The 25,009-nt window shown below is 48.7% G+C and overlaps 1 protein-coding gene across 5 annotated transcripts in view; it reads right to left on the bottom strand.

Moving 5' to 3' along the window:
• Positions 1 to 25,009, bottom strand: part of KCNIP1 (potassium voltage-gated channel interacting protein 1) — a 388,725-nt gene that overhangs the window by 227,161 nt on the left and 136,555 nt on the right. For 3 of the 5 annotated variants that reach the window (XM_035290381.3, XM_008991025.5, XM_035290377.3), the window contains exon 1: positions 12,214 to 12,806. The exons of 1 other annotated variant lie outside the window; for it this stretch is intronic. Coding sequence is in view for 2 of the 4 variants with exons in the window: in XM_008991025.5 (XP_008989273.2) it covers positions 12,214 to 12,274 (61 nt within the window). In the remaining 2 variants the exon portion in view is untranslated. Of the gene's footprint in view, positions 1 to 12,213; positions 12,807 to 25,009 lie in introns of those variants that run through there. One more of the 5 variants, XM_035290391.3, reaches the window with a different exon arrangement.

Below are 25,009 nucleotides of genomic sequence, written 5' to 3'. Positions count from 1 at the left end.
ATTATTTGCTATGACCATTATCTCATCGAATACTGATCCCCACCACGTATAAACTGCCTTCTAGCTTACTAAACACATTCATATCATCCCACTAATCCTGATGTCAATCCAGTCACTTGATACCATGATTGTAATCATTTAACAGATGAAGAAGCTGATATGCAGAAACAGGCTAAACAATTTCCTCAAACTACACAGCTCTTAAAGGGTAAGCTAGGACTGATCTTCAGTTCAATTTCACCCAACACACCATACCTTTTTCTCTCCATCAGCTCTAAGCTGTTATGGAACAGCCTCTAACTTGCTATGTTTTTGTGTCAAGCCACAGTCTTTGATGTTCACGTCTTGTGAAAATACTATTGGTGGTGGTGCTGGGGGGTTGGTCCTCAAAGTCATGCCCATGTTTCTCTGCCACATGAATTCTAATTAAGGAATCCCAAGTCTTTGTGCAGCTCTGTGAAATATTAGTTCAAGTCACCAAGTACCAGGCTTTTGCCTGGAACTGTCCTGGGCTCCTCAAAGATTCTCAGAAGGGAAGAAAGAAAGGCCCAGGTCTTTGAGGAAAGGACACTCTTGCTGCAGAGTCAAGCATGTTTACAGGGAATGATGATAGAACAGTTCAAGGTAATCAATAGCTAAATCAAGGGGGCAAATAATAAGTCCCCTGGGAGAGGAGAAGGAGGAATCAAATGAAAGCTGCAGTGACCATGGGGAGACACTTAGGGGGACATGGGTGAGGGTGAGAGGGCACAGTCTTGATCCCTACTTACTCAGTCTTTCCTCATCCTCGCTGTCCATGACCTCCCAGGACCTTGTCCCACTCTCCTGAACATGGACAGCCTGACTCTGCTCTTTGCCTCCCACTCCTGATGGCATCCTCTTTCTGCTAACATCCTCCAAGTCACAAGCATACAAAACATCACTGTCATTTTTCACTCTTCTGCTTCTTGTTGCCTGCCTCTGTGACTTTGCTCATCCTGTCCCTTCTGCCTAGAACTTCACTAACCTAAATTCCTGCTTGGGCCAACCCCTAGCTCTTTTGTTGAGCTCTAATGCCATCTCTTTGGGGCATCTGCTCTAATTCTCCAGCCCCAGCCTCTCAGATAGAGGTGCTTTCTCCCTCCTTTGAATCCCCACAGTGTTACATAATCTATAATGTCTAGTTAAATGCTCAGGTCCAGTCTTGTTCAGTGATTCAGCATGCAGACACTGGAGACAAACCATCTGGGTTTGAATCCCAGCTTGTACACTTATGAGAAGTGAGACATTGGACATTTGCTTATGCCGTCTAGTCTTCACTGTTCTCATGTGGAAAGAGTCTAGTAATAGTGCTTACTTCCTCGAGATACTGTAAGGCTTACATAAAACCAAGCTGCTGAAGTGTCTAGCACATAGCATCTATAGATCTGTTGTTAATGTAATTATCATGACCAGAGAGAAGTTCCTCGGGTTCCAAGACTGTGTCCGACATAACTCTAATCTTCCAGCAGCTTCTTCCTCAGGGGAAGGCAGATGGGAGCCAGACTTGCCCCCAGCAGAGGCTACATGATATGTACCAATGTGTAGAGCCGTCATTCAGCAAGAGAAAAACAAGGGACGGTGGAATGGTAGCACCAGGTGAGGACAGATGCAAAAGGCAATTGGAAATGGCAGAGGCTCCCTGAGAAGATCAGGACAAGACTCCATGCTCATTGTAGTCCCAGGTCTTCCTACCTCCCCTTATAATGCACCCTGAGGACTATCAAATCATAAGGTGCTTCCAGGAAATGAGTGAGGCCTGCATTTGGAGTGTCAACAAGGGCTTTGGAAGTGGACAAAGTTGGTGTGAATCCTGTTCTTCCACCAGGCATCTAGGGGACTCGGGCAAGTCACTTCTTCCCAACCCTCAGTTTCGTCATCTATAAATTAGGGGGATCGGTGCCTACCTCTCATAGTGTGAGATTTCATCTGTTACATGGGAATAATCATACTACCTACCACATAGGGTTGTTGTGAGGATTAAATCAATGTATCAAAAGCGCTTAGAGGGGTATTTGGCACAGAGTGCTATATAAATGTCATAAGGACGACTTAAATGTTATGTTTGTTAATGTTGTTATTTTGTCAACATCTTGCACAGTTCCTGGCATGCAGCAGGTGCCCGATACAGATCAGTTTTTTCTTTTTCCTGTCTAGTTCCAACTCCAATGCTGAAATATCTCACAGGCACACTGAAGAGATGCTTAAGGCACCAGCAAAATAGAGGCATCAAAAATTATGTTTTGAAAGCATATTAAATTTCAGAAAAGTCAGTGAAGTAATCAACATGGGAAAATCCAAATTCAGCAGGCTTCCTTAGACTTATTTGATTGTTTCTCCCTTGAGTTGCCAGTGTAGCCGTTGGTGGAGCTGGGCGGGGAGGACCTGATCATTTTAGTGTTAGGGCCTGCAGGGCTTAGAATCCCTAATCAGAATGAGAATCCCTAATCCTCCAGGGCTGGATGCATGCAAAGGGGGAAGAAAACAAGGGAAGTTCCTTGCTGCCCCAACTTTGAAGGGTGGAGAAGCCTCCTGAAGACAGCCCTGCTGAGTGCACGATTTGGCCATCTGGGAGAGAAATACATAGGTGAATCCCAGAGATGGAGAGAAAGTGCAGCCTCAGCCACAGGGATGCAAATTATCCGGCTTCCCTAAGGCAGCTGGGAGCTGCACGGTCTCCAGCAGAACACTCCTCTCACTCTGTGTCCAGGGTTGGCATGGGTGAGGAGCTGATAAGCCTAGAGGAGGCTGTCGTTTTCGGTTCCTGGGAGTTGGGAAACTAGCTGTAACTGCTCAGCCTCTTCTTGGGGGCTCAGAGGCTTGCTTGTCCTGGATATGCCCTCCAGCTGCAGGCAGGAGGCCAGGTGGTGGAGTGCCTTGCAAGCAGATCCACTTCAAGACCTTGCTTACTAATCACTAGCCAATCAAGAACCTCCCTGCACCTAAGTTTTCTACTCTGCAAAGTGAGAATAATAATGAAAGCATTATAGGACTCCTACAAAAATAAAAAGATTTCGTTTTTTGGGGGGATCCCTGCCAACACAGAGGTCCTACTAGACCCCCTGGAAAAGGCATTTGACTTTCATTCTCCAGGCCCTGCCTGTGTCTGTTTAGATTCTTACTTCGGTCACATTTTCTGGCTTCAAATGTGACTGAAGTAAGAGTCACATTTGAGACCAGAAAAGCCTTCAAATGCTCTGCACATAAACAAGGCTGTCAGTCTGCTCTGGGATTCTGAACATTATCAGTGAAATCCATTATGCAGGCAGGTGTCTAGTTGCGGTCCACATGGCTCTGTCCTGCACCCTGGCCTGTGTTCTTAGAAGCAACTTAGATAAAGACCTAGAGAGCCTCCTTATCATATCTTCAGGTAGCAGAAAACTTGGAGGTACAGCTAAGATGACGGCTGGTAGAATCAAGATTCAGAATCTCACTTGGCTGGAATAACAGCTAAAATGAGTAAATTAAAACTTAATGGCTGTACATCATCCTGCATCTCTTTTTTGTTGTTAAAAAGAAAAACAGACAAGCTTGATTGCAGAAATGCAAATCTGGAAATCTGACTGCATAGCAATTTATATGAGACGAGACGAGCAGGGCTGGGGTTCAGATGCCAGGCCTGACACTTGAGCTGTGTGATTCTGGGCAAACCACTCACCTTCTCTGGACCCTATTTTCTTATTAGTAAAATGAGGCTTAAATCAGAAGTCTTCAAAGGGCTTTTCCAGCTTAATATATAATTTTATGTAATACAATACATATATTTCCATAATCTGTGCTTTAGGCCAGTATTGCTCAGACTTCAGTGGGCATGTAAACCATCTGGTTATCTTGTTAAAATGCAAGTTCTGATTGGGCAGGTCTGATTGAATTGAGGCCTGGGACTCTGTATTTCTAACAAGCTCCCAACTGATGCTGAGGCTGCTGGTTTGAGGGGCACACTTTGAGTAGCACAGACCCAGATAGTAATAATTTACCTTTAGAGCATTCTATGTGCTGACCACTGTATATTACATGGATGATTGAATTTAATCCTCATAACAACCTGGGGGAGAATTATCAACAATATACTCATTTTCTAGATTATATAGAGATGAAAGTCCACAGAGACAAGGTAAGCTGCTCAATGTCACACAGCTAATGAGTTGCATAGCCAGGATTTGAACTCTAGGTTTGCCTAACCAGGAGTATATGCTCATAACTACCATAGCACATACATAGGTCATTCGGGCCAAAGTGTGGCTAGGGAAAGAAAGGAAATGGACAGGAGAGCAGTAATGTATTTGCAAATGTACTAGCAAGTTCTGTTGTTTTTTTCTTTGCAGTGATAACCACTTTTAAACCGACTGGCCTCTCCTTGCCCCCTGGACCATGTGAAAACTCAGACTGATCTTGGTCCCTGATTCTGAACGTTTGCAATTCTAACATACTTGTGAGCTATTTAAATGCTCTATCTTCACTGATAGGCAATGATGACTATAGCAAAAGGAGAAAATTTTAGTTCACATAAATGATTAGAGCAGAGGAGAGATGTTTAATCTTACTAATGAATTTGCTAATTGGCCTTCTGCCCCCAATCATTTCATATTCAGGCTTCCACAGTATCAGATTAAATGGAAGCAGATCTGGGGGGAGGTGGGGTTGGGATGGGGCTAAAAGCATTTTGCTCAGGGCCTGCAGGTGGCTCAGTTGTTCTGTGTGGCTAACGAGGTGCTTCAGTCTATCCTTGAATGCCTTATCCCCAATATCCACACACCCATTTTGGCTGTTTTTCTACCCAGGTCCCTAAGTTTCCAGAGGCAAAGCCAGGAGGAGAGGAGGTTGGTGTGGCAGTTTCCAGCTCAGGCTCTGGGATCAGCCAGAGCTAGGCTCGGCGACTCCCTGGCTCTGTGACCCTGAGTAAGGCACTTCCCTTTTTAGAGCCTCAGGTTCCTCAACTGCAAAATGAGAACTGTAACAGCATCTTGTCCTCCAGGGTTGGGGTCAATAAAATAGCACAGGAAAGGGCTGAGCAAGGTGCCTGGTACTGGGCAGAAGCCAGAGTGATTTGAGCTAGTATTATTATAACCGGCATTTTCATACTTAGCTGTTGGGAATTGCTTTTACCATCTAAAGTTGACAGCTTCCCTTAGGAATTACCAGAGAAACTGTTTAGGGTGCCAGTGACCCTGGATATGGTGGCCCAGGATCCCAGAGGCTGGGAATCAGAGGCCACAGCTTGAAGGGTTTGGGAGATTACCAAGGGTCACACAGTCATCGTCCAGGTGGAGCAAGGCAGAAGGAAGGGACCTGGCTTTTTCCCAGGATGGGAAAAAGGCAGCAGCAAAACCAGCACCGCCAACTCACTTGGTGTGCAGCACCACACTCACTTCCTTCTTGGCCCTCACGCAGCCCTGTAGGGAGACACTGTCATTGTCCCCCTGCCTTTTTTTTGAGACGGAGTCTTGCACACTGTTACCCAGGCTGTAGTGCAATGGCGCGATCTTGGCTCACTGTAACCTCCACCTCCCAGGTTCAAGTGATTCTCCTACCTTAGCCTCCTGAATGGCTGGGATTATAGGAGGGTGCCTCCATGCCCAGCTAATTTTTGTATTTTTAATAGAGATGAGGTTTCACCATGTTGGCCAGGCTGCTCTTGAACTCCTGACCTCATGATCCACCCACCTCGACTTCCCAAAGTGTTGGGATTACAGGTATGAGCCACCATGCCTAGCCCATTGTCCCCATTTTATAGAGGAGGAAACTGAGGACTGGAGAAGCTCAGATATGAACTGATAAAAGGGAGATCAATCCCAAGGCTCTTATTTTAACGCAGCCCTCCTAACCATAATGCAATCCTACTTCCAGCCTCCTGATTTTGGTGACATGTGGGTCCTACTTTCCCCACCACACCATGAGGCTTTCAGTCTAGCCTTAAATAACAAGATTTAATTCAAAGTACTACTCCTATGGCTGGGATACGGGAAGCTAGCAATATCCCAACTGACTTCAACTACTTCCAGAAGGTGACCTATTTAACATACTACCTGGAGGAAGGTGAAGCATTTAAAGAGAAGTTTCTCTGAAGGTCCTAGGACTCTTAGGCGCCCTCTCTCTCTCTCTCTCTCTTCTAAGTACTGCTCCTTCCCTGCCTGATGAATGGGAACATCAGCTCCAGGGTGATTATGCAGAATTTTGCATAACGTCTCCCCAGGAGCAGACCTGGATTTCTCATCTGCACCACCGCATTCCCACACCACTCAGAGCCATCAAGAACGCACACTCTGGCCCATCTATCCTTACCTCCACGCCGCCAGCATCCATCAAGTCTGGATGCAGTGCCAGGCCTGACAGGGTCCCTGGAATAAGACTCAGTCCCTGAAGCTAGTCAGAGAGATAAATGTGAAACCCATAATGACAACCTCATAGTATGTCAGAATTGTAGTGAGGGAAAGCGGCAACAGCTATGCGAGAACAGAGAAGGGAGAGATGTTCTCTGCCTGCAGAAGCCTGGAAGGGCTTCCCAGAGGGGTGGCATTGAATGAGGCCTTGAAGGAAGAGTAGGAGTTGGCCAGGTGAATGAGGAGATGGAGGAGGAGCGAGCATGAGGAAGCGAGTGGATGTTAGGCAGAAATGACATCAGGGAAGCAACGCTGAAGGACAATTGTGGGATTGGCTAAGCGAACAAACAAAGGAGTGGATAAATATACAGATTCTGATCTCACCCAGGCAAGGCAAGGGTGAACCTGAAATATAAGAGAAGACAAGGGGAATCACTATGAGTCAGTCCCTGCTTTTGTTTTAGCAAAAGAATGAAAACTTAGAGACATCTCCTCACCTTCCCCAAAGACACTATACACCTACCAGTATCCAAAATATTACCAGGGCTCTTCTTGACTGAATTTGTATTTTTCAACTTTGGATAGCATGACTATCCAAAGTCTCTTTGTGAAAAGATAGTCTTTTAATTATAGCTGTTCTGAGACTTAATTATCCATCTATTTATGGACATATTCATTCATTCATGCAGTCATTTATTCAATTATTCTTTCTGTCATTCATTTGATAATTCATTTGCTGCTTCATTCATTCACTCCTTTACTTCTTTCCTCATTCATTCAATCATTCATCTTTTCCCTCATTTGTTAAAGCATATGCTCACTTATTCACTTACACATTTACAAAGCATTCATGGAGCAAGGCCCTTCCAGGTAGACAAAGAGGTCTAAGCCTTGGCCTTTTCCAGAGACCAAGTTTAAAAAATCCCACTTATTTTAGGCAGGAAGACCTTCCCCTCTGTCTTGCATTCTTTTCCATCTCTCTGTTTATCTTGAGATCCACCGAGCTTTTTCTGGGATTGAGGGAGCAGAACTGTGCCTGGTCCTGGGTGTGGGTTCCTCATACCTTTGTGATTGTGGGGGAAGTGGGAGTAGAATCACTGCTTTCAGCACTTTCCTGCTAAATGGTAAACAGATTCAGTACATTTCATGGGCAAAGCCAATTCAAAGCCAGCAGACCGAATAACAAAATTCATTCCGAGCAGAGGGCTGGTAACTGAAATTCCAGTGGGAAGCTAACTTTTCCCACAGGGTCTACAATTCTAGGAAATAATGGAGAGTGGCCAGCCATTCCATTATTTATAATTTCCTCTAGAAAATATTTATTAAGTACCTACTATGTGCACAGAACCAAGCAGAGCGTTGTGAAGGATGAATTAGACATGCTCCTACCCCCAAGAAACCTGCCCTCTGGTGGTGGGAAAGGGGGTTAACATCTTCATCGATTGTCTAATTCCAAGCACTACTGTGAGCTGTAAGAAAATGTACACCTTAAAAGAATATGGGAATTCAGACAGGAGAAGTCATTTCTCTCTGGGGCTTGGAGAAGGCTTCCTGAATATGGAAATTGCTGAGTGAGACCTTGGAATGTGGGTGGAATTTTAACTATTAGACAAGGCAGCAAGGTGTGGGGTGGGGGAGTATTACAGAATTAAAAGGACAGGCAAATATGCAAAGATGGGTGAAGACCAAAGCACAAACATGTCCATATAATTAATAGGATTCTCCTTTCACAGATAAAGAAACTGGCATTTACAAGGTGAAACGACCTGCCGAAGGCCCCTTGAGCTCAGGACTATGTGACGACAGGGCTACTGCTTCTCTATGCCTCTCTGTCTCTTGTGAGTCTCCCAGATCTTTAGGTTAAAGATGCTGCCCTGACCAAGAAACGCCAAACCCAGCCTCATCAGGTGCACTCTGCTTCCATAAGTTCTCAGAGGTGCTCACTGGTCTAGGATCAGCAACAGTGCCGTGTTTGACACTCTACTCACCAGTACCGTATTAACTCACCATGTGCCCTTAGTAAAAGCATCTGATAGCTATGGGGTTGAGTTCGCTCACCTATGCTATGACTGTTCTGGAGATCTGAAGCTCAGCCCTTCCAGAAAGTTCTGCATGCTTGCACTCAGTCATGGAGGATTTCTAACCCAGCCGCCTTTGCAGTGTGGGGTTATTTCCTTGCAGGCAATTCTGTGTTGAAATGGTCTTGGTTTAGTGATGTTGTCTCTAAATTCTCCTGCCCCTCTGACAAGCCTAGCAGCTGCACCTGTCTGGCCCTCCTCTGGTTCTCCTCAATGCCCTACCCTGTCTCACTTACCCATTCAAGGCCAGTGTCCTTGCTGTGCCATGCACATGCAAAACTGTCAGAGCCAGAAATTCTATCTGGGACTGGGATGCAGAGGCTGAATCCCAAAAGCAGGGCTCTTCTACTTTTAATTAAAGACACACAAAGATTCCAAACAGAAAGAAGGACAGGAAGTGAACTTGAATATTTTTATTCAGTCGCATGGCTCTTAAATTACTTTAGATTTCTGTTGCCTTTAGAGAGCTCTCCCTGAACACCCAGGTTGGACTGGATATGTTCTTGCAGCATTAATCATGCAGAGTTTTTGCCCTATTTAAAACTATGTATGTTTCTAAACTGCATTATCAAAGCATTCAGGATTTTAATTGAGCAGGCTTTGATGTTTTCAGAACAAGCCACAGAGTAGAGGTCAGTGGGGGTTGCAGCAAGGGACAAGCATCTGTGTGCCTGGGTTTTTGGTCCCAGGCATCTGAATAGGGCTGGATGAGGTTTCCAGAAACGAGCTGTTAAGACTCTCAGGCATACCATACTTCGAAAATGGCCTTACTCTGGACATTTGGAGGTGCCGAACAATAGAACCATAAACTGAATAGTACCTAAAATTTGCTGACCACTTATTATGTAGCAGAGCCTATGCTTAATGCTCGACTTGCATGATCCTTGAAATCCAGACAACACAACAGCTCTTTTAAAATGGTAACACTACTATCCCTGTTTTATAGTTGAGGAAAACAAGGCTTAGTCATACAGCTAGTAAGTGGCCGAGCCTGAATTTGAACCCAGCAGGGAGACTGATTCCTGAGTTGAAAATCCCAACTGCTCTCTTCTGACTGCCTCTAATTAGATCGGAGCCTCACGTCTCAGAGATCATATCAGCAGTTCTGGTGAGAGCATCAACCACAAAAATATTAGAATTTGAGAAATAAATGGAACCTGAGGAAATGCCTAATGTAAATTTCTCCTTTACAAAGGAGAAACTGAGACCTCAGTGGGAAAAAGTGACCTGGCCAGGATAGGATCCCTGACCATTAGCCTCCCCAGCCAGGGCTCCTTCCAGGTTTCCAAGCTGCCTCCATGAAAGAGTCTTCTGCTGATTAGCATTCCACTGTGCAAGGCAATGAGACGACTCTACTCCAGGGACAAATGCCTGTGGGAACATATGCAGCTGGACCCCTGGACAACTCACACCAGTGTCACAGGCTCTGTGCAGGAAGGGCTGAGTGTCCAGTGCTTTGATAGCTTGTCTTGGAGGTTTACCCATTGGCCCTGAACCTGCTATGAGCCTCAAACAAACATTGTTGTGAGAGTTAAATGAAAGTTAACCCTCACAATAATGTTTGTCAATAAAACACCTGGCACTATGGCAAGCACATAGAAGGGACACACTGAATGCTAGTACCCCCTCTTCTTTTTCTTAGAATCCTAGGAGACAGAAGTAAAGACCTTTGTACTTTGGGAATCCTGCAGGAATTCATCCAGGGTGACCTGGAGTTTTGGGTAGGAGAAGGAAACGGTAGACAGCAATGTCTGAGCTCTTACTCTTTTCCCAGCCCTATGCAAGGAGCCCCATATTCATCGTTCATTTGAACCTCGCATCCTTACAACAGCCTCCTCTGGGTCCCTGGTGGCTGCAGCCAACTCAGTATATGAGGCAGAGTCCCCGCTTCCTCTACTTCCTACATAACCAGTTTCCCTCCAGGAAGTAGTATACAAATTTTATGGATAAAAAACTGAGGCTTAGAGACATGGGGGGACTTGCCTAAGGTCCCAGAGTTAGGGAGTGATGGAGCTGGGATGCACACCCAGACTCCACTTGACTCTAGGGCCTGAGATCTTTCTGTGACACCCAGCTCCCGGGAGGGCCACAGGCATTGAAAATATTTAAAAACAAGCCCCTGAGTTTCCTGCCCCCACAGTCTCCTGGTCTCTGAGACCTCATGGTGGTCAGACAGATGATGAGGGAGAAGACATAGATTTGGTGCTAAAAAGTGTCCCCAGTCAAGCAGCATCCCAGGATCTGTGAGAGGTGAGGGGTAGAATGCCAAGACCTTAGGCTGAGCTTTGCAGACCTGTTCTGCTCAGGACTGGTTAAAGGGCAACAGTCCCTTCCCTCCCAGCAGGACGTGTAACTCAGCTGCACAAATGGGCCAAAGCCTCTTTCTATCTTCTAGGCTGTAAATATTAGAATTTGAGAACCAAATGGAACCCAAGGAAATGCCTAACGTAAATTTCTCCTTTTACAAAGGAGAAACCAAGGCATCTTTTCCCAGCCCTATGCAAGGAGCTCCATATTTATCATTCATTTGATCCTCACATTCTTACAACGCCTCCTCTGGGTACCTGGTGGCTGCAGCCAACCCAGTATATGAGGCAGAGTCCCCCCTTCCTCTACTTTCTGCACCCAGATATCTCTCTCCTTGGCGCTCAGCCAGCCTGATGCCTCTGGGAGCTGGACCAGAGGCTGGGACTCCTTCTTCCAGGGAGTTTCAAAGACAGCTTACTTATGGGGATCTCTGTGGTTCCAACCAAGGTGAGACCCAACAAGTTCTAAGAGGAGACTTGTTGTTCACCTGGGGTCCCTTGCCCCATTATACTTCTCATCATCAGGCATATGGGGTAGGAGCTGTAACTCTCACCTGTATCCAGGATGGGGGCTCTGATGGTAGAACTTGAATGTTTAAGAACTTGAATGTTTAATGTCAGGCTACTTAAAATCCTACCACTCATAGTGACATCTGAACAAAAACAAAACCCATCATTTCCTGTTTCCTAACCACTTCCAGCCTCTTTATTCCAACTAACTTTCTAATTGCTGATTAGGAGACCTGCATAGTCCTCCATGGCCCAACACATGGGTCCCAACTTCACCTGGACCCATTTGAAGACTCTCCCACTGGTGGTGAGATCAGCCACGTCTCGGCTGGGGACAGGTAGCGATGGAAGGCAGAAGAGACTCCAGGATATTATGCTTTTTAATCCTTGATGTAAGCTCAGCTCCCAGCCAGCCCTCCACGCTTGCTCCTCCTGACTCCCTGAGCCACCAGGACATGAGCCCTGGGAGTTTTGCCACCTGACAGCAGCTGATTCCTTTTGGCTTGCAGAGGTTTTAGGGGTGCAGACAGACCACTCTCCCCCATGAGGGGACTCGCAGGTCTGCACCTGGTATAGCGGCTTGGGAGGAGTGCGGGAGCACCCTCGCTGAGTGCGCCAACGCCAGCTGTCATGGGAATGGGAAGAGCTTCACCACACTTCCACCAGAGAATCCGGCCACCCCCACCTGTGAACATGTCTCTTCCTTCTGCTCCCAGAGATTTCCCCAGGAGGAGAGTCCCGGCACATGGTGCCCCAGAGGGGTCCAGTCGCCACTGGGGCAAACGTCCACTCTGGCTCCCTCCTCTGGGTGTTCATACCAACCCTCCCGCCGGATTCTCGGTCCTTTGGATACAAGCACCTGTCCCAGCTCCTCGTAGAGAGGGGAGTCTGGACTAAGGGAGCTAGGTGGCACACCCCACGTCAGTGCCCAGCACCCCCAAACCCAGATGGGGGAACAAAAGGAAGAAGAAGGTGGCTTACCTTTCGAGGGTCGCCTTTGTTTGGTTTGCAGAGAAGAGAAGGTGCCCATGACGGCCCCCATGGCAGCGAAGACTTGTGTGCGAGTTGGGACCCCGGGCCTTGCCCCTCCCCTTCCCCGGAAAGAAACCCCTGTGGCTTGTCTACTCTGAATTGGAGGAGAGAAGAGCGCCCGGCAGCTCGCCTGCAGCTTGGTATTCAGCGAGCGTGGAGCCGGGGCTGGGAGGCTTCTGGCTTCCTTCTTCAGCCCCGCACATGCGGGGACTCAGGGCCAGGCGCTCCCCGCGAGCCTTCGGAAGCGCTTCCCCGCGCGAGGACCCAGCACGGCGGGTTCCCTCGCCCAGGGCCGAGGACGGTGCCCTGAAGCCTGCCTGGCACTGAACACGGGGCCGGCGCGCCCGCCCGGCCGAGGTTGCCGAGCCAGCGCCGCGTGCGTTGCGGGAGCCGCGGTCCGCCCGCCCCTCCTGCCGCACGCTCGGCTCCGCTCCCGGCGCTCGGGCTGGGTCTCGAAGGGCCGAGTACCAATCATGAATGAACAGAGCCCGGACCGCGCGGCGCGGAGCCACAGCGCGCCCGCCTGCTGCCTGCTGACTGCTGCCAGGGCCCCGGGCGAGAGTCGGAGCGGCGGAGGGGGCGGCGGGCGGGCAACCACGGAGGGGCGGGGTGGGGGTGAGGGTTGCACGGGGGCTGGGGGCGGGGGGAAGCCTGGCCCTGCGCCCGCACCCCTGAGCTCCCGCACCCCTGCGCTCCCGCACCCCTGCGCACCCGCACCGGAGTGGTATGCGTGGGACTCCCAAGAGGATGCGACCCTGAGACAGACCCGGGGCCAGGCACCTGGCTGATGGGTGCCGTTCAGCGGGCAGTAGATTGAGTGGCCCCAGGGAGACACTTTGTGTGTGTGTGCGTGTGTGTGTGAGATGTGTGCGCGCGCACACATCTTTGTGTGTGTGTTCCTGTGTGTGGTGCATTGTGATTTCCTTCTACTTCAAGGGAAATATTTAACCCACTGCCTGAATTCATGGGGTGGGGGAAAGTCTGCCTCACCCACAAAGGGGCGAAGAACACATCCAACTGGGTTGTCATGGGAAGTAAGAAGGTACCCTCCTGCTTCGTGGGTCCTTGAGGGACAGGCAGAATCCTCCCATGCCAGAACCCACCTTCACTAAAAGGGGGAGTTGGGGAGAGGAAAGGAGCCCTCAGCCCTTCTGGGCCCTTGCTCTCTCATTTTTCTTTTCTTTCTTTCTTCCTCCTTTCTCTCTCTCTTTCTTTCTTTTCTTTCTTTCTTCCTCCTTTCTCTCTCTCTTTCTTTCTTTTCTTTCTTCTTTCTTTCTTTCTCTTTCTTTCCTTCCCTTCCTTTCCTTCCTTCCTTCCTTCCTTCCTTCCTTCCTTCCTTCCCTTCCCTACCCCTTCCTCCCTCCCTCCCTCCCTCCCTCCCTCCCTCCCTCCCTCCCTCCCTCCCTCCCTCCCTCCTTTCTTTCTTTCTTTCTTTCTTTCTTTCTTTCTTTCTTTCTCTCTCTCTCTCTCTCTCTCTCTCTCTCTCTCTCTCTCTCTCTTTCTTTCTTTCTTTCTTTTTTTCTTTTTTTTTGAGGTGGAAGTATCCTTCTGTTACCCAGGCCAGAGTGCAATGGCACGATCTTGGCTCACTGCAACCTCTGACTCCCAGATTTAAGCGATTCTCCTGCCTCATCCTCCTGAGTAGCTGGGATAACAGGTGCTCGCCACCACACCCAGCTAACTTTTTGTAATTTTTGGTAGAGACAGGGTTTCATCATGTTGGCCGGTCTTGAACTCCTGACCTCAGGTGATCCACCCGCCTTGGCCTCCCAAAGTGCTGCGATCACAGGCGTGAGCCATCGTAACCGAACTGCTCTCTCATTTTTCTGTTTTTTCCTCCTTGTTTCTCCCTCTTCTCTCTCTCCAGCTCAATAATTTATTAGCCATCAGCTCCCAGGCATGGGTTGTTAGTGCTTGAAGGGGCAATGATTAGATTTAGGAAGCATTTTCCCTTCTGTGAGTGGCTTCTCACCCAAAGGCATAGTTTGAATCCCTGCCTGTGGACTCAAAGCCTTGTGGTGTTGAAATGCAAGGTTTTCTCCCTGGAAGGTGGAAGAAGAGCTTCCCCTCCCCCAAGTCTGAGCTGCTTGGGTTCTCACTGAGACCCATTTTGATTGACACTGAGAATCCTTTGTCGAAGCTGCCCCACACTCCCACCCAGCCATTTTCTCTCTGCCACACAGATACACACCATGTTAGCAGTTCAGAGAATACCCAGACATATGGCCTCATAAACACGCATGCATGCCCATAAAGTCCCACAAACATATGGGCACAGGTCCTTAAGTCCACACAGATATTGCTATTGTATGCACAGACAGACACGAGGCTCATAATACACTTACAGTTGCACCCCACAAAGACAGAGAGACACACAACCATGCAGGCACACAGATGCATGCATGGCACAAAAACACATCACAGTCACCACATTCACAGAAGCTCAATGCCACACAGGCACAGAGTTGGACCTCTTGAGAGATACAGGCCCCTTGAGAGCTCCTTTCTTTAATTGCAGCTCAAGAGCTGTCCCCTCAAGGCTACAGGTGGCTTGTGACTTGGCCAAGGTCCCTGAATACTTTTCTTCACCTATGCAGCATTTAACTCTTTTCTGCAATTCCAGCATGTGACCTGTTTTCTGCAACAGGGGAGGTGCACTTACTAACACACTTCCTTTCATTTGCATTGCCCACTGCTGTGAAACCACATTGTCCATGTGCTGCCCGCCAACGCCCTGTGAATTAGGCAGGTGCCTGATCATCACCACAGAGAGAAATTACCTAACTTTGGAAATTTGCCTGAAGTTGCCTGGCCAGGATGTGGGATTAGAACTTGGTTTTCAGGCCTCTGTCATGGTCTCCTGGGGAACCCCCTTCTCACAGATGAGGGCACTGAGCTAGAAAGATCTGGTGTGGGTCCCACCAGATTCACAGCCTCTGCTCTCCTAACTGCCAGCTCAGGGCTTGTCCAGGCCAGGGAGGCCTGGAATTCTGGAAGATGGGGTAGGTGCTGACCCCTGCTCATCTCCTGTCTTCTCTGTTGAGGAAGAGACCCATGGGGGCTGAAGCCTGGGGTCACTAGAGGACGGAGTAGAATGTCCAGGATTCAGGGAACAGAGGAGAGCTCTTTGCTGAGAAGAGGGTGAAGCCTCCCTGGGTGTCTTTGCTAACTTCTCAGGGACATCACTAGGGGAACACCAAGCTACTTCCCCCTCAGGGCTCTGCTAATTAATTTTCATGCTACCTGAATGACCATCAGGACAGCACTTGAGAAATCACAAAAGGCTAGAACGTCATTCTTTCATTTCTGCTTCCCCACAACCCTCTGAAGAAGCAGAGTGCAGATTACTTGCTCCATTTTGCAGATCAGAAATAGCAAAGTGCTTCTGGACATGTTTGCAATTGGCTGCCTCTGAACAGTAGGTATAAAGAGAAGTCACCAAAACAAAATCCAAACCTTTGAACATGAATTATGAGGTCTTTTTTGTGGCCCGTGGCTTCTTCTACACATCCTCCCTGACTCTCGGTGCTCACTTTGTGGCTCAGCCACCCAGACCCCTCACTATTTCTCAGATGTGTACTGTGGTCCTGCTTCAGGGCCTTTGCACATGCTATTGTCTCTGCCTGGAACGTTCCTCACCTCTTTTTCCATCTGGCCACCTGCTGTTTACCTGGAATACTACTGCAGATGTCATCTCCTCCAGGAATCCTCCCTGGCCCTGAGTCGGTTCCCCAGGGTTTTTATAGCACTCAGGCTTCTTGTCTTATCAGAGCACCCTTTACTTTGTTTCTCGTTGCTTCTTTCCCTGCCTGTCTCTCCCTCTGGACTGCTTTAACTCATTTACATACTGATTTAACTCTCTACTTTCTGCTTAGTCCCTGGTTTCTGACAGGGGTGCAGCCAATCTATAAATGAATGAGCAAGTCAATTTTCTTTGCTCAGTGACCATGTGTAAGTAGAAACTTACACATCCTTGCCCCTTAAAGGAAGACACATGCTCTCCCAAGTGAAGATTCATTCATTCACTTATTCATCCAACAAATATATATTCATTCATGTATCTACCATGTACCAGATATTTACATGCACAACAGCACATGTATTCCTGCTGATGCTCTGTGACACAGGTATTATTTGCATATAAATATTCACACGTGTGCATGTGCCCACTGGACAATGCAGTCAACATCACCTGTGACATGCTCACAGAGAATGTGTCTAAGTAGGAGAACACAGGTAAGTGTGAGGGGCAAGAGAGAAAGATGATATAACAGGCCCTCTCCCTGCCTCCCGGGAACTTGCAACAGAGAGCAGAGAACTGCACGGGGATAGAGGGTGCGACAGAACAAATGTGCAGAGGGAGTGTCGAGGAAGCCTCCCATCAGTCACCCTGACTGTAGGAGCCATTTGTCCTGTCATCCCTGCCATGATGTACTCACTAAGGTGACCTTGCCAGCCCCATCCAACCTGAGCTTCAGTGGCCATGGCTCCTTTATTCTGGAAGGTGGGCTAGCTCATGCACTGTCTCCAGCTCTGACCCTCCCTCATGCACCCTTGTGTGGACTGAATGTTTGTGTCCCTCCAAAATTCCTATGTTGGAGCCCTAAGTCCCTATGCAGCTGTATTTGGAGAAGGGGCCTCTAAGGATCTAATGAAGGTTAAAAGAGGTCATAAGTGTGGGGCCCTGGGATAGAGTTAGTGTCCTTACAAGGAGAGATGCCAAAGACCCCATGCACAAAGAGGTCATGGGAGCACACAGCACAGGGAAAAGGCAGATGCAACCCAAGGCAAGAGGCCTCACCAGATGCCAACTCCACTGGTACCTTGATCTTGGACTTGCAGTTTTCAGAACCATGAGAAGATCAATTTCTGTTGTGTAAGCCACCTAGACTGCAGTGTTTCTTAAAAGGCATTCCAAGCACACTGCTACACAACCCCAATGTCAATCCATGCGCTCAGAAGTTTCCAGATGCAAGGACTTCCTTCTGCCATGAATTTCTATATAGGACTCCTTAGGGCACCCCTCTGAAGCTGTTCAGGGAGGAAGGAGTGAGGTTGTCAGAGACCTGCAGGAATCCTGTGAAAACATGCATGTGCTTTTCTGAGTTTATGTAACACATAAGCCCTATTCTTTCCCTCCCTCCCTCTCTCCTTTCTTCTCTGTATCTGTTTCTTTCTTTATTTCTTCCTCCTTCTCCTTTCCTTCCTCCCTACTCGGTGCTCCCTTAGCCATATTTCTTCTCATCCTTGTGGACAATAGTTGTTCCTTCCAGGCACAGCTGTAGCGTAGGTCAGATTGAGAGCATGGATTTGGGAGGCTGCTAGAACGGGGTTCAAACACTGAGCTCACGCCTTTGCTGTGAGACCGGTGGCATGATGAGTGCTATCTCCGAACCATGCTGTCAGCTTCTTGCGGATGACATTTGTAATTCCTTTAGTAACTGGCAGTGTTGCTGTGAGGGGTTGGTGACATAATGTTTGTAAGGCCCTTAGCAGGTGCCTGGCACATAGAGTGGCCCATTATTGAAGGTGGACTGCCCTATTCCTGTTGCTGTGGGCCAAGCGTCATGCTGGGTTAGAGGGGTATAAAAATGAGTAAGCCACAGCCTTTCCCTCGGCTTCCATCTTTGCTCTTCATCTGTTTGATAGGAAATCTATTCTCAGGGTCCCCATCTGGTATTAAAAGACTCAGATTAGTTAAGGAAGGGAATGCAGTTGGCACCTGATTATGTGCAATTCAGCACTATGCTTGCTGCTGTCTTGTACCATTTCCCAAATGTTCTGCATGCATAAGTCTGGCCTCAAATAGACTGGGAGCCTTCAGAAAGCAAAGGCCGAGCCTCCTGCTTTGCATACCTCCTCTCCACCGCCCCCATCCACAGCCACTCAGTCTGGCCCAGAACATCCTAAGTGTTCTACAAATACTCAAACTGAGATCCTTCAGGGCAGGAGAAAGGGTGTCACCATTTACCCCTGAGTTCAAATGAACCCAATCCCATGACCCCTGGTATGTACACCTGGCCCTTAGCTTCATCTGTGAAACAGGAACCCAATCATTGTCATGGGGTTGTCGTGAGAATGGGGCAAGATAAAGTAAAGGGAAAGCACTTATTGCTCTGTAAAGCACTCTGCAAATGTCCTTTATTTGCTCTGGGGCTCATTGGATCATTCATTCATTCATTCAATGAATGTTATTAAGCACCACCTACTTGCTAAGCACTATTCTAAGTATATGGATCAATAATGAGCAAGAAGAGGCAAGAGTACCTGCTCTCAAGAAGCTGGAGGTCTAGGGCTGAAGATAATCACATCATCTCCTCATTGCAAATCGCATTCAGGCTGGGAAGGAAAGAGTGGGGCAGTAAATTCAGGGTCACAGGGGCTTGGAGAAGCCAGGTAGGATCACCTTGTGTGAACAGTGAAGTGATGACATAGGACACATATGTCTTCAGAGGGCAGGGAAGCACATATAACTTTCAGGTCAATGAGATCAGGCTTCAAGTCCTGGGTTTGTTTTGTGACCTTGGGCAGCTTATTTGAACTTTGAGCCCCTCATGTTTGCAAGCAGAACAGTCCCAGCCAAGTTGATGGAGGTTGCAGGGTGAGGTTGAAAGTGATCATGGTTACAAAAGTGCCTGGCACAGGGTCTCCCTGGCTGGGACACAGTCCTGGTCTAAAAAACGCAAACTCCATGCCTCACTTTCCCCTTCCAGTCTCCTTCACTTGCTTGCGCCTTCTCCCCCACCTCCCCAGGAGGAAGAAAAGACCTTTGAATAGGACTTGGGTTTGGGAAGCAGCTCTCCTGGGCTGCATCCTTATGCATCAAGCATGGCTTCATCTGTCAAAGTTGATCATGTTCTGAAGGAAGCAGGACTGCTGTGGGCTGCAGGGGAAGCTGAGGAAGCCAGGACACAGGCTCTGCCCTTCCTGTCCTGACGGCTGCACTGCCCAAGGAATCCCCCTCACGCTTCTGTGCTGCTACAGTCTTCACCAGAGCTGAGATGAGTTCAGACAGAGTTCAGCCACCCACGCAGCTGGGACACTGGTGGTAAAGCCCTCTGAGTTACCCAGATTCTGCTAGGAGTGTCTGGTGGGGCGGGGACAGGGATAGTCAGGGAGAGGGGAAGGATATTCCCAGAGACCAAGGAAGTCGTGTGTGCCAGCACTATGCTTGGCACAAGGCAGATTCTTTATGAATTTTGACCAAATGGGTATCTGGGGGTGGATGGAAGGATGGATGGAAAGGGGACGGGTGGCTAGATGAATGGAATCAAATATATTCTAACAAACGGTAAGTATCTGATAAAACCTGTGCACCCTTTCCCCCAGAGTTACCATGCAGGTAGCAGGAACACTCGGTGTAGAATTTCAGACTCTCCCCCATGAAACACAGCCATGGACACTTTGTCCTAAGGAGGAAAAGTTATAGTAAGGGATTTGATCCATTCATCCCTTAGCTGTGTGCCTTTAACTTCTCTGATCCTCAGTTTCAACATCTATAATGTAGGTACAATAATCATGCCTATGTCTTAGGGTTGCTGTGAGGATTAAATGAGTAGAAGCATTTAAATGCTTTAGTGTGGGACTCCCAAGTACCACAAGGTACCTGCAAGGCTCATGAGAAAGGTAGGTCATTAACATAATCACTAATCTTCATTCATTCATTCACTCACTCACAACTTTGTGAGGGCATCAAGTGAGTGCCTCCTGTTCATCACACCCTAGGGCTCACTGCAGAGGTTGATGTTCACTGCATTAGGGACTCACAGTCTTAGGACGCTTAGATAAACAAGCCACTGTAACATCCCAGACTTCACCAAGATCCTCTCTAGCTCTGCTGCTGAGAGTCAAAGGGACCAAAGTCCTAGGGACTCAGCAAGATCAGGGGTCCAGATCAGCCTAGGAGGTGAAGGTCAGGATGGAGAAATCAAGGGTGGAGCTAGGTAGAAAGGGATGAGGGCTAGAGGGAGTGGAAGTGAGACTTGAGCAGAGCAGGGCTGAGGTGGGGTGGGAGTGGCCCTGGGCAACTGCATTTCCAGGCCACAGTGGACAGGCAAGACTGAAATGGTGGGGTCAGTGGAGACGGATGTTGTAGTTAGCATTCCTTGTCTTTCTGAAGTATGTGCAAAACGTGGCTCCATAATCTCCTTGGGTAAATGTCCAGGAGTCAACGGTGTTTCCTCTCCTGCTTTAGTCTCCTGAGGTGATGGAATAATTGCATCAGTGGCAGTGGCGGCCACTATTTATGGAGTTCTTACTGGTGTGCCATCGCATGCCTGATCTCACTTAATCATTTCAATAGCCCCATAAGGAAAGACTTTCATTATCTCCTGTTTTATATATGAGGCAGTAAGGCACAGAGAGGTTAAGTAACCTGCCCAAAGTCACACAGTGAATAGATGGTGGAGCTGGCCTTGAACTCAGATGGTCTGACTCTGAAGCTCACGCTCTCCATGTAGCTCCAAGCCCTCCTACTGCTCTTGCCACTGACTTCTAGCGCTGTTTCTCTAGGGAGGCAACAATTCACTGGGGAATCACAGATAGGAGAAACTGGTGCACAGGGGAGGGACAAGGGTCCCAAACCTTCTGAGTGGCGGTTGATGCTCCCACCCATCCTCTTAGTGCCTGGGGGCTGCAGTTGTAATTACCAGCCTGCCTGGGTGCACATAGGATCTCTCCCCCTTCAGCTCCTGCAGACAGAAGACCTGAGGAAGTGAGAGGGAGGAGAGGAGGGAACAGTAACCCTGCTGCTGCCTGATGATTAGTAATCATGCCAGTGATGAGCTGATGAGCACGCCCCTGGCCCTGCACGGCCCGCTGAACCTGTCAGAGCTGGCTCCGGGCTCCCAGGCTTTCTGCTCCCAGCATTGCTGCTGCTGCAATTGGAGCCTGAAGAGGGATAAAACCCAGAAGGAGGGAAGGAAGAGGGAAGGAGGAAGGAATCGGGGAGAAAAGGGTCCCAGCTGCCCTCACGCTGAGGGCTGACTGTGGAACAGGACCTGCAAAAATGAGATAACATAAAACTGAGATATTAACGAATGCACCTTCTGTTTTTTCCTATGACCACACACCCTGCCGCACGTTTGAGCTGTGGCATTCACTGCCTGTGACAGAGGTGGCACAGAAACAATGGTCACATCTTGGATTTTGAGATGAAAGGGCAGGAAGAATATGTGGCCAGTTGGAGGGCAGGAGCAAGAGGGGTTTGCCCTTGCCCTCCACCTCAGGCAGAGTTTGAAGGTTGATTATCTGTTCAGCACTGAAGCCCCAGACTGTGGTGGAATGTGGAAGCTGAGAGCACACCCTGGCCTTTCCAAAGTGAAGCCTGGGAGAGTGAACACAGCCTAGGGTCCCCCTCTAAGGCCTGCCACCTCCTGTGTGTAGCAGGAGCATTGCATAACCACTGGCCTGTGTCTTTTTCAGGCAGAGGTTCCTGACTTACTTCTCCTGGGCAAGTCTGGTAAAGAGAAGGTGAATCCCAAGAGCGGTGTGGTCCAGAAAACCCTGAAAGAGCCTGGAAGGCCCTAGCTGCAAACTGCATGGCACAGTGACCACAGAATGCAGAGGAACCAGGACTTCTTAGGGTGCCTTCCTGTAGGGGTGATTAGGGCTGCTCACCAGAGGTAGAGCCCACTTTCATGCTTCATGCTCCATAAGCCCACTCGAAAACGTATAGGCAACACTGGGGATGGAGCATCCTGAACTGATTGAGGGTTCTCTGCCGCTGAGAGGAATGGGAACTTGGAATGGAAATTAAGTTCCGTGATGAAGCAATAAGCAAAGTAACTTTCTGACCCGTCAGAGTGAGTTAGTTACCTGAAATTCTCAGCTATTCCTCAATGATCCTCACAATGCCACTGTGGCAGGTACTTCTCTTTTCTCCATTTTAGAGCTAAGCAAACTGAAGTTCAGAGGCATGGTGTAATTTGCCCAAGCCTCAAAGTCTGAGTGATCTGTAGAGTCTGGGGTAGAACCTGATCTCTCTGCCTTCAAAGCCAAGGCTATAATCTATTAAGGAAGGAAAGCAGTTGGGAGCAGGGCAGGGAAGAGAAAGAACTGGGAGGAAGCACCAGTATTGAGAAGAAGAGGTGGGGCAATGGGGAGCCCTCCTCTCATCCTCCCTCTCAGGATGGAGTTGGTACTGAGTCAGAGAAGACTGGCTGTGAAGAGCCTTGGTCTTGGTTTAGATGACACCACAGGACATGCGCAAGTGGCCTGGCACATAGATGGCCCGGTGGAGGGAGGATGAGGCAGCAGCTCCAGGAGCCATGGGACTCACGTAGCAATTATTACCTGGACCCCCAGAGCACCACCTTTCCTCCCAGAGAGGACAGCCTGTTCTCTCTTCCCGAGAGGACAGGCTGGCCCTCTTGTTCCTCACTCTATGTGGAAGATCCCTTCCCAGGCTGCCACAAGACACTACCCTGACAAGAGCAGCCCTTCAAGATGGGTCCTGTTTCTGTTGTCCCTTCTTGCACTGGGCTGGCCTGTATGAAGTGAAGGGGTTGGGCACTCTAGCTGGTGCTGGGGGGAGCTAATTGATAGTCCAGGGCTCTCTTGCCCTAGGTTGGCATTTGCATGGTCCATCAGTAATCGTGCCCACAGCTCAGGGCTGCTGCGGATAAAGGACACCATGCAGATGAGCATCAAGCCGGGTGTGCAATGAGGAACTGATGTAGCGTGTTGGGAATCAAAGCTACGGAGTAAGAGGAAACTGAGGAAGGCGGCAGACCTGAGACTGGGGCTTCTTGCCTGGCTCCCACACTGGGGTATCCGCTGCCTGTGCGGTATGGGCTCCCAGCTGATCCCTCCAACAACTCAGCCGACACCCACCAAGCCCCTGCTCTGCCCCACCTGTCCTGTGATGGCACCAGGGATGGAGTGAGAGGTGAGGTGGGTATGGTGCTGGCCCTTAGAAAGTTCCGTGGAGAGTGGAGTATGCATGTGAGAAGAGACATCTAATTCAACCTGGAGAAGGAAGAGTGGGGCATGGGGAGGGGGCCAGGCAAGGCTTCTCAAAAGAGGAAATGCTTGGGAGAGGCCCTGAAAGTTGAATCAGAATTTGCCAGCCGAGCACCACTTTTAACATGTGACTTCTGTGACTTCGTTCAGTGTCCTCCTTTTTTCTGTTTTTTCTTTTTTTTTTTGAGATGGAATCTCACTCTGTCACCCAGGCTGGAGTGCAGTGATATAATCGCAGCTCACGACAACCTCTACCTCCTGGTTTCAAGCGATTCTCCTGCCTCAGCCTCCTGAGTAGCTGGGATTACAGGCGCCTGCCACCACACACAGCTAATTTTTGTATTCTTAGAAGAGACGGGGTTTCACCATGTTGATCAGGCTGGTCTTGAACTCCTGACCTTGTGATCTGCCTGCCTCTATCTCCCAAAGTGCTGGGATTCCAGCACTGGTGAGCCACCAAACTTGGCCCTTAGTGTCCTCCTCTTTAACCAACTGCAGAGGCGTCATAGTCTATTTCACTCTCATAAGGGTGCCCTGGTAAGTTGAGCAACAATGCTTCACTAACCCCATCTATGAACCCACAAACCTGCAGCTGGAGGGACTTTGGAGAAAGCAGGTCAGCTACCATGGGTGACTTAACTCGATAATGCCTGTAATTCATGATTGAAGTGAGCGGCTGAGTCATCCAGAGCAGAGGGATCTTCCTAAAGATCTCCAGGGATGGAAACTTCCTAGCTTCTATATGCCACCTATTCCAACCTCATACCCAGATCTAGGCAGTGCTTTCAAAATCTCATGAATTTCTGCTGAACTGAAGAGCATTGACTCTTACTATTCCAGGAAGAAGGGCTTGGAATGCCTCTTCTGAGAACCCACTGTGCAAGCTGCCAGAGCTACACAAAGCCCCAAGTGTCCTCAATTGAGCATCAGGGTGGGACGGAGGAGCTCGCAGTTGGTGGGGGATACAGATACAGATAGTAAACAAAACTTGTTACCACAGAAACCAAGTGGGCAGGACTGGAGGAGGGCTAAGGGATTTGACCTGCGCCTCAGGCTCTGATTCTGACTGTGCACATCTGTGGTATCATAGAAAGATATTTGGTCTTTGTCTCCCCTTCCTAGCACAAAGCTCCTAAAATCCTTGGAGTTTCACGAGTGATGAGGGTATAGGAGCATCTTTTGTTCCTATGCAGTGACTCTGGATGAGCCCTTGATAACTTCAGGATTGGGCTGATCACTACAAAGACCAAGACTTGACTAGAAGCTTGGGACTTTCAGCCCCACCCCCAACTTTGAGAGAGAAGGGAGAGGCTGGAGATTGAGTCAGTCACCATTGGCCAATAATTTCATCAATCATACTTATGTAATTGAACCTTCATAAAAACCCCTAAGCAACAAGATTTGGAGTGCCTACCTGTTGGTGAATGCATCCAGGTGCTGGGAGAAAGGCATGCCTGGAGAGGGCATAGAAACTCGATGCCCTCCTCCCCCAACCCCATATCTTGCCTGATTGATCCATTCATTCTATTTGCCTGTTTCTGAGTTGCATCCTTTGAAACAAACCAGTAAAAATAAGTGAAGTGTGTTCCTGAGTTCTGTGAGCTGCTAGAGCAAATTATTGGACCTGAGGAAGGGCACTGGGAATCCATGACTTATAGCTGGTTGGTCAGAAGTGCAGGTGGTCTGAGACTGGCCACTGGTGTCTGAAGTGGGGGAGGTTTTGTGGGAGTGGGCCTTTAAACTCCAGGGCCTGTGCTAACTCTGGATAGTGTCAGAGCTGGAT

This window comes from Callithrix jacchus, chromosome 2 (assembly GCF_049354715.1).
Source record: "Callithrix jacchus isolate 240 chromosome 2, calJac240_pri, whole genome shotgun sequence".
NCBI classification, from domain to species: Eukaryota; Metazoa; Chordata; class Mammalia; order Primates; family Cebidae; genus Callithrix; species Callithrix jacchus.
This window is presented reverse-complemented; position numbering and strand designations above follow the sequence as displayed.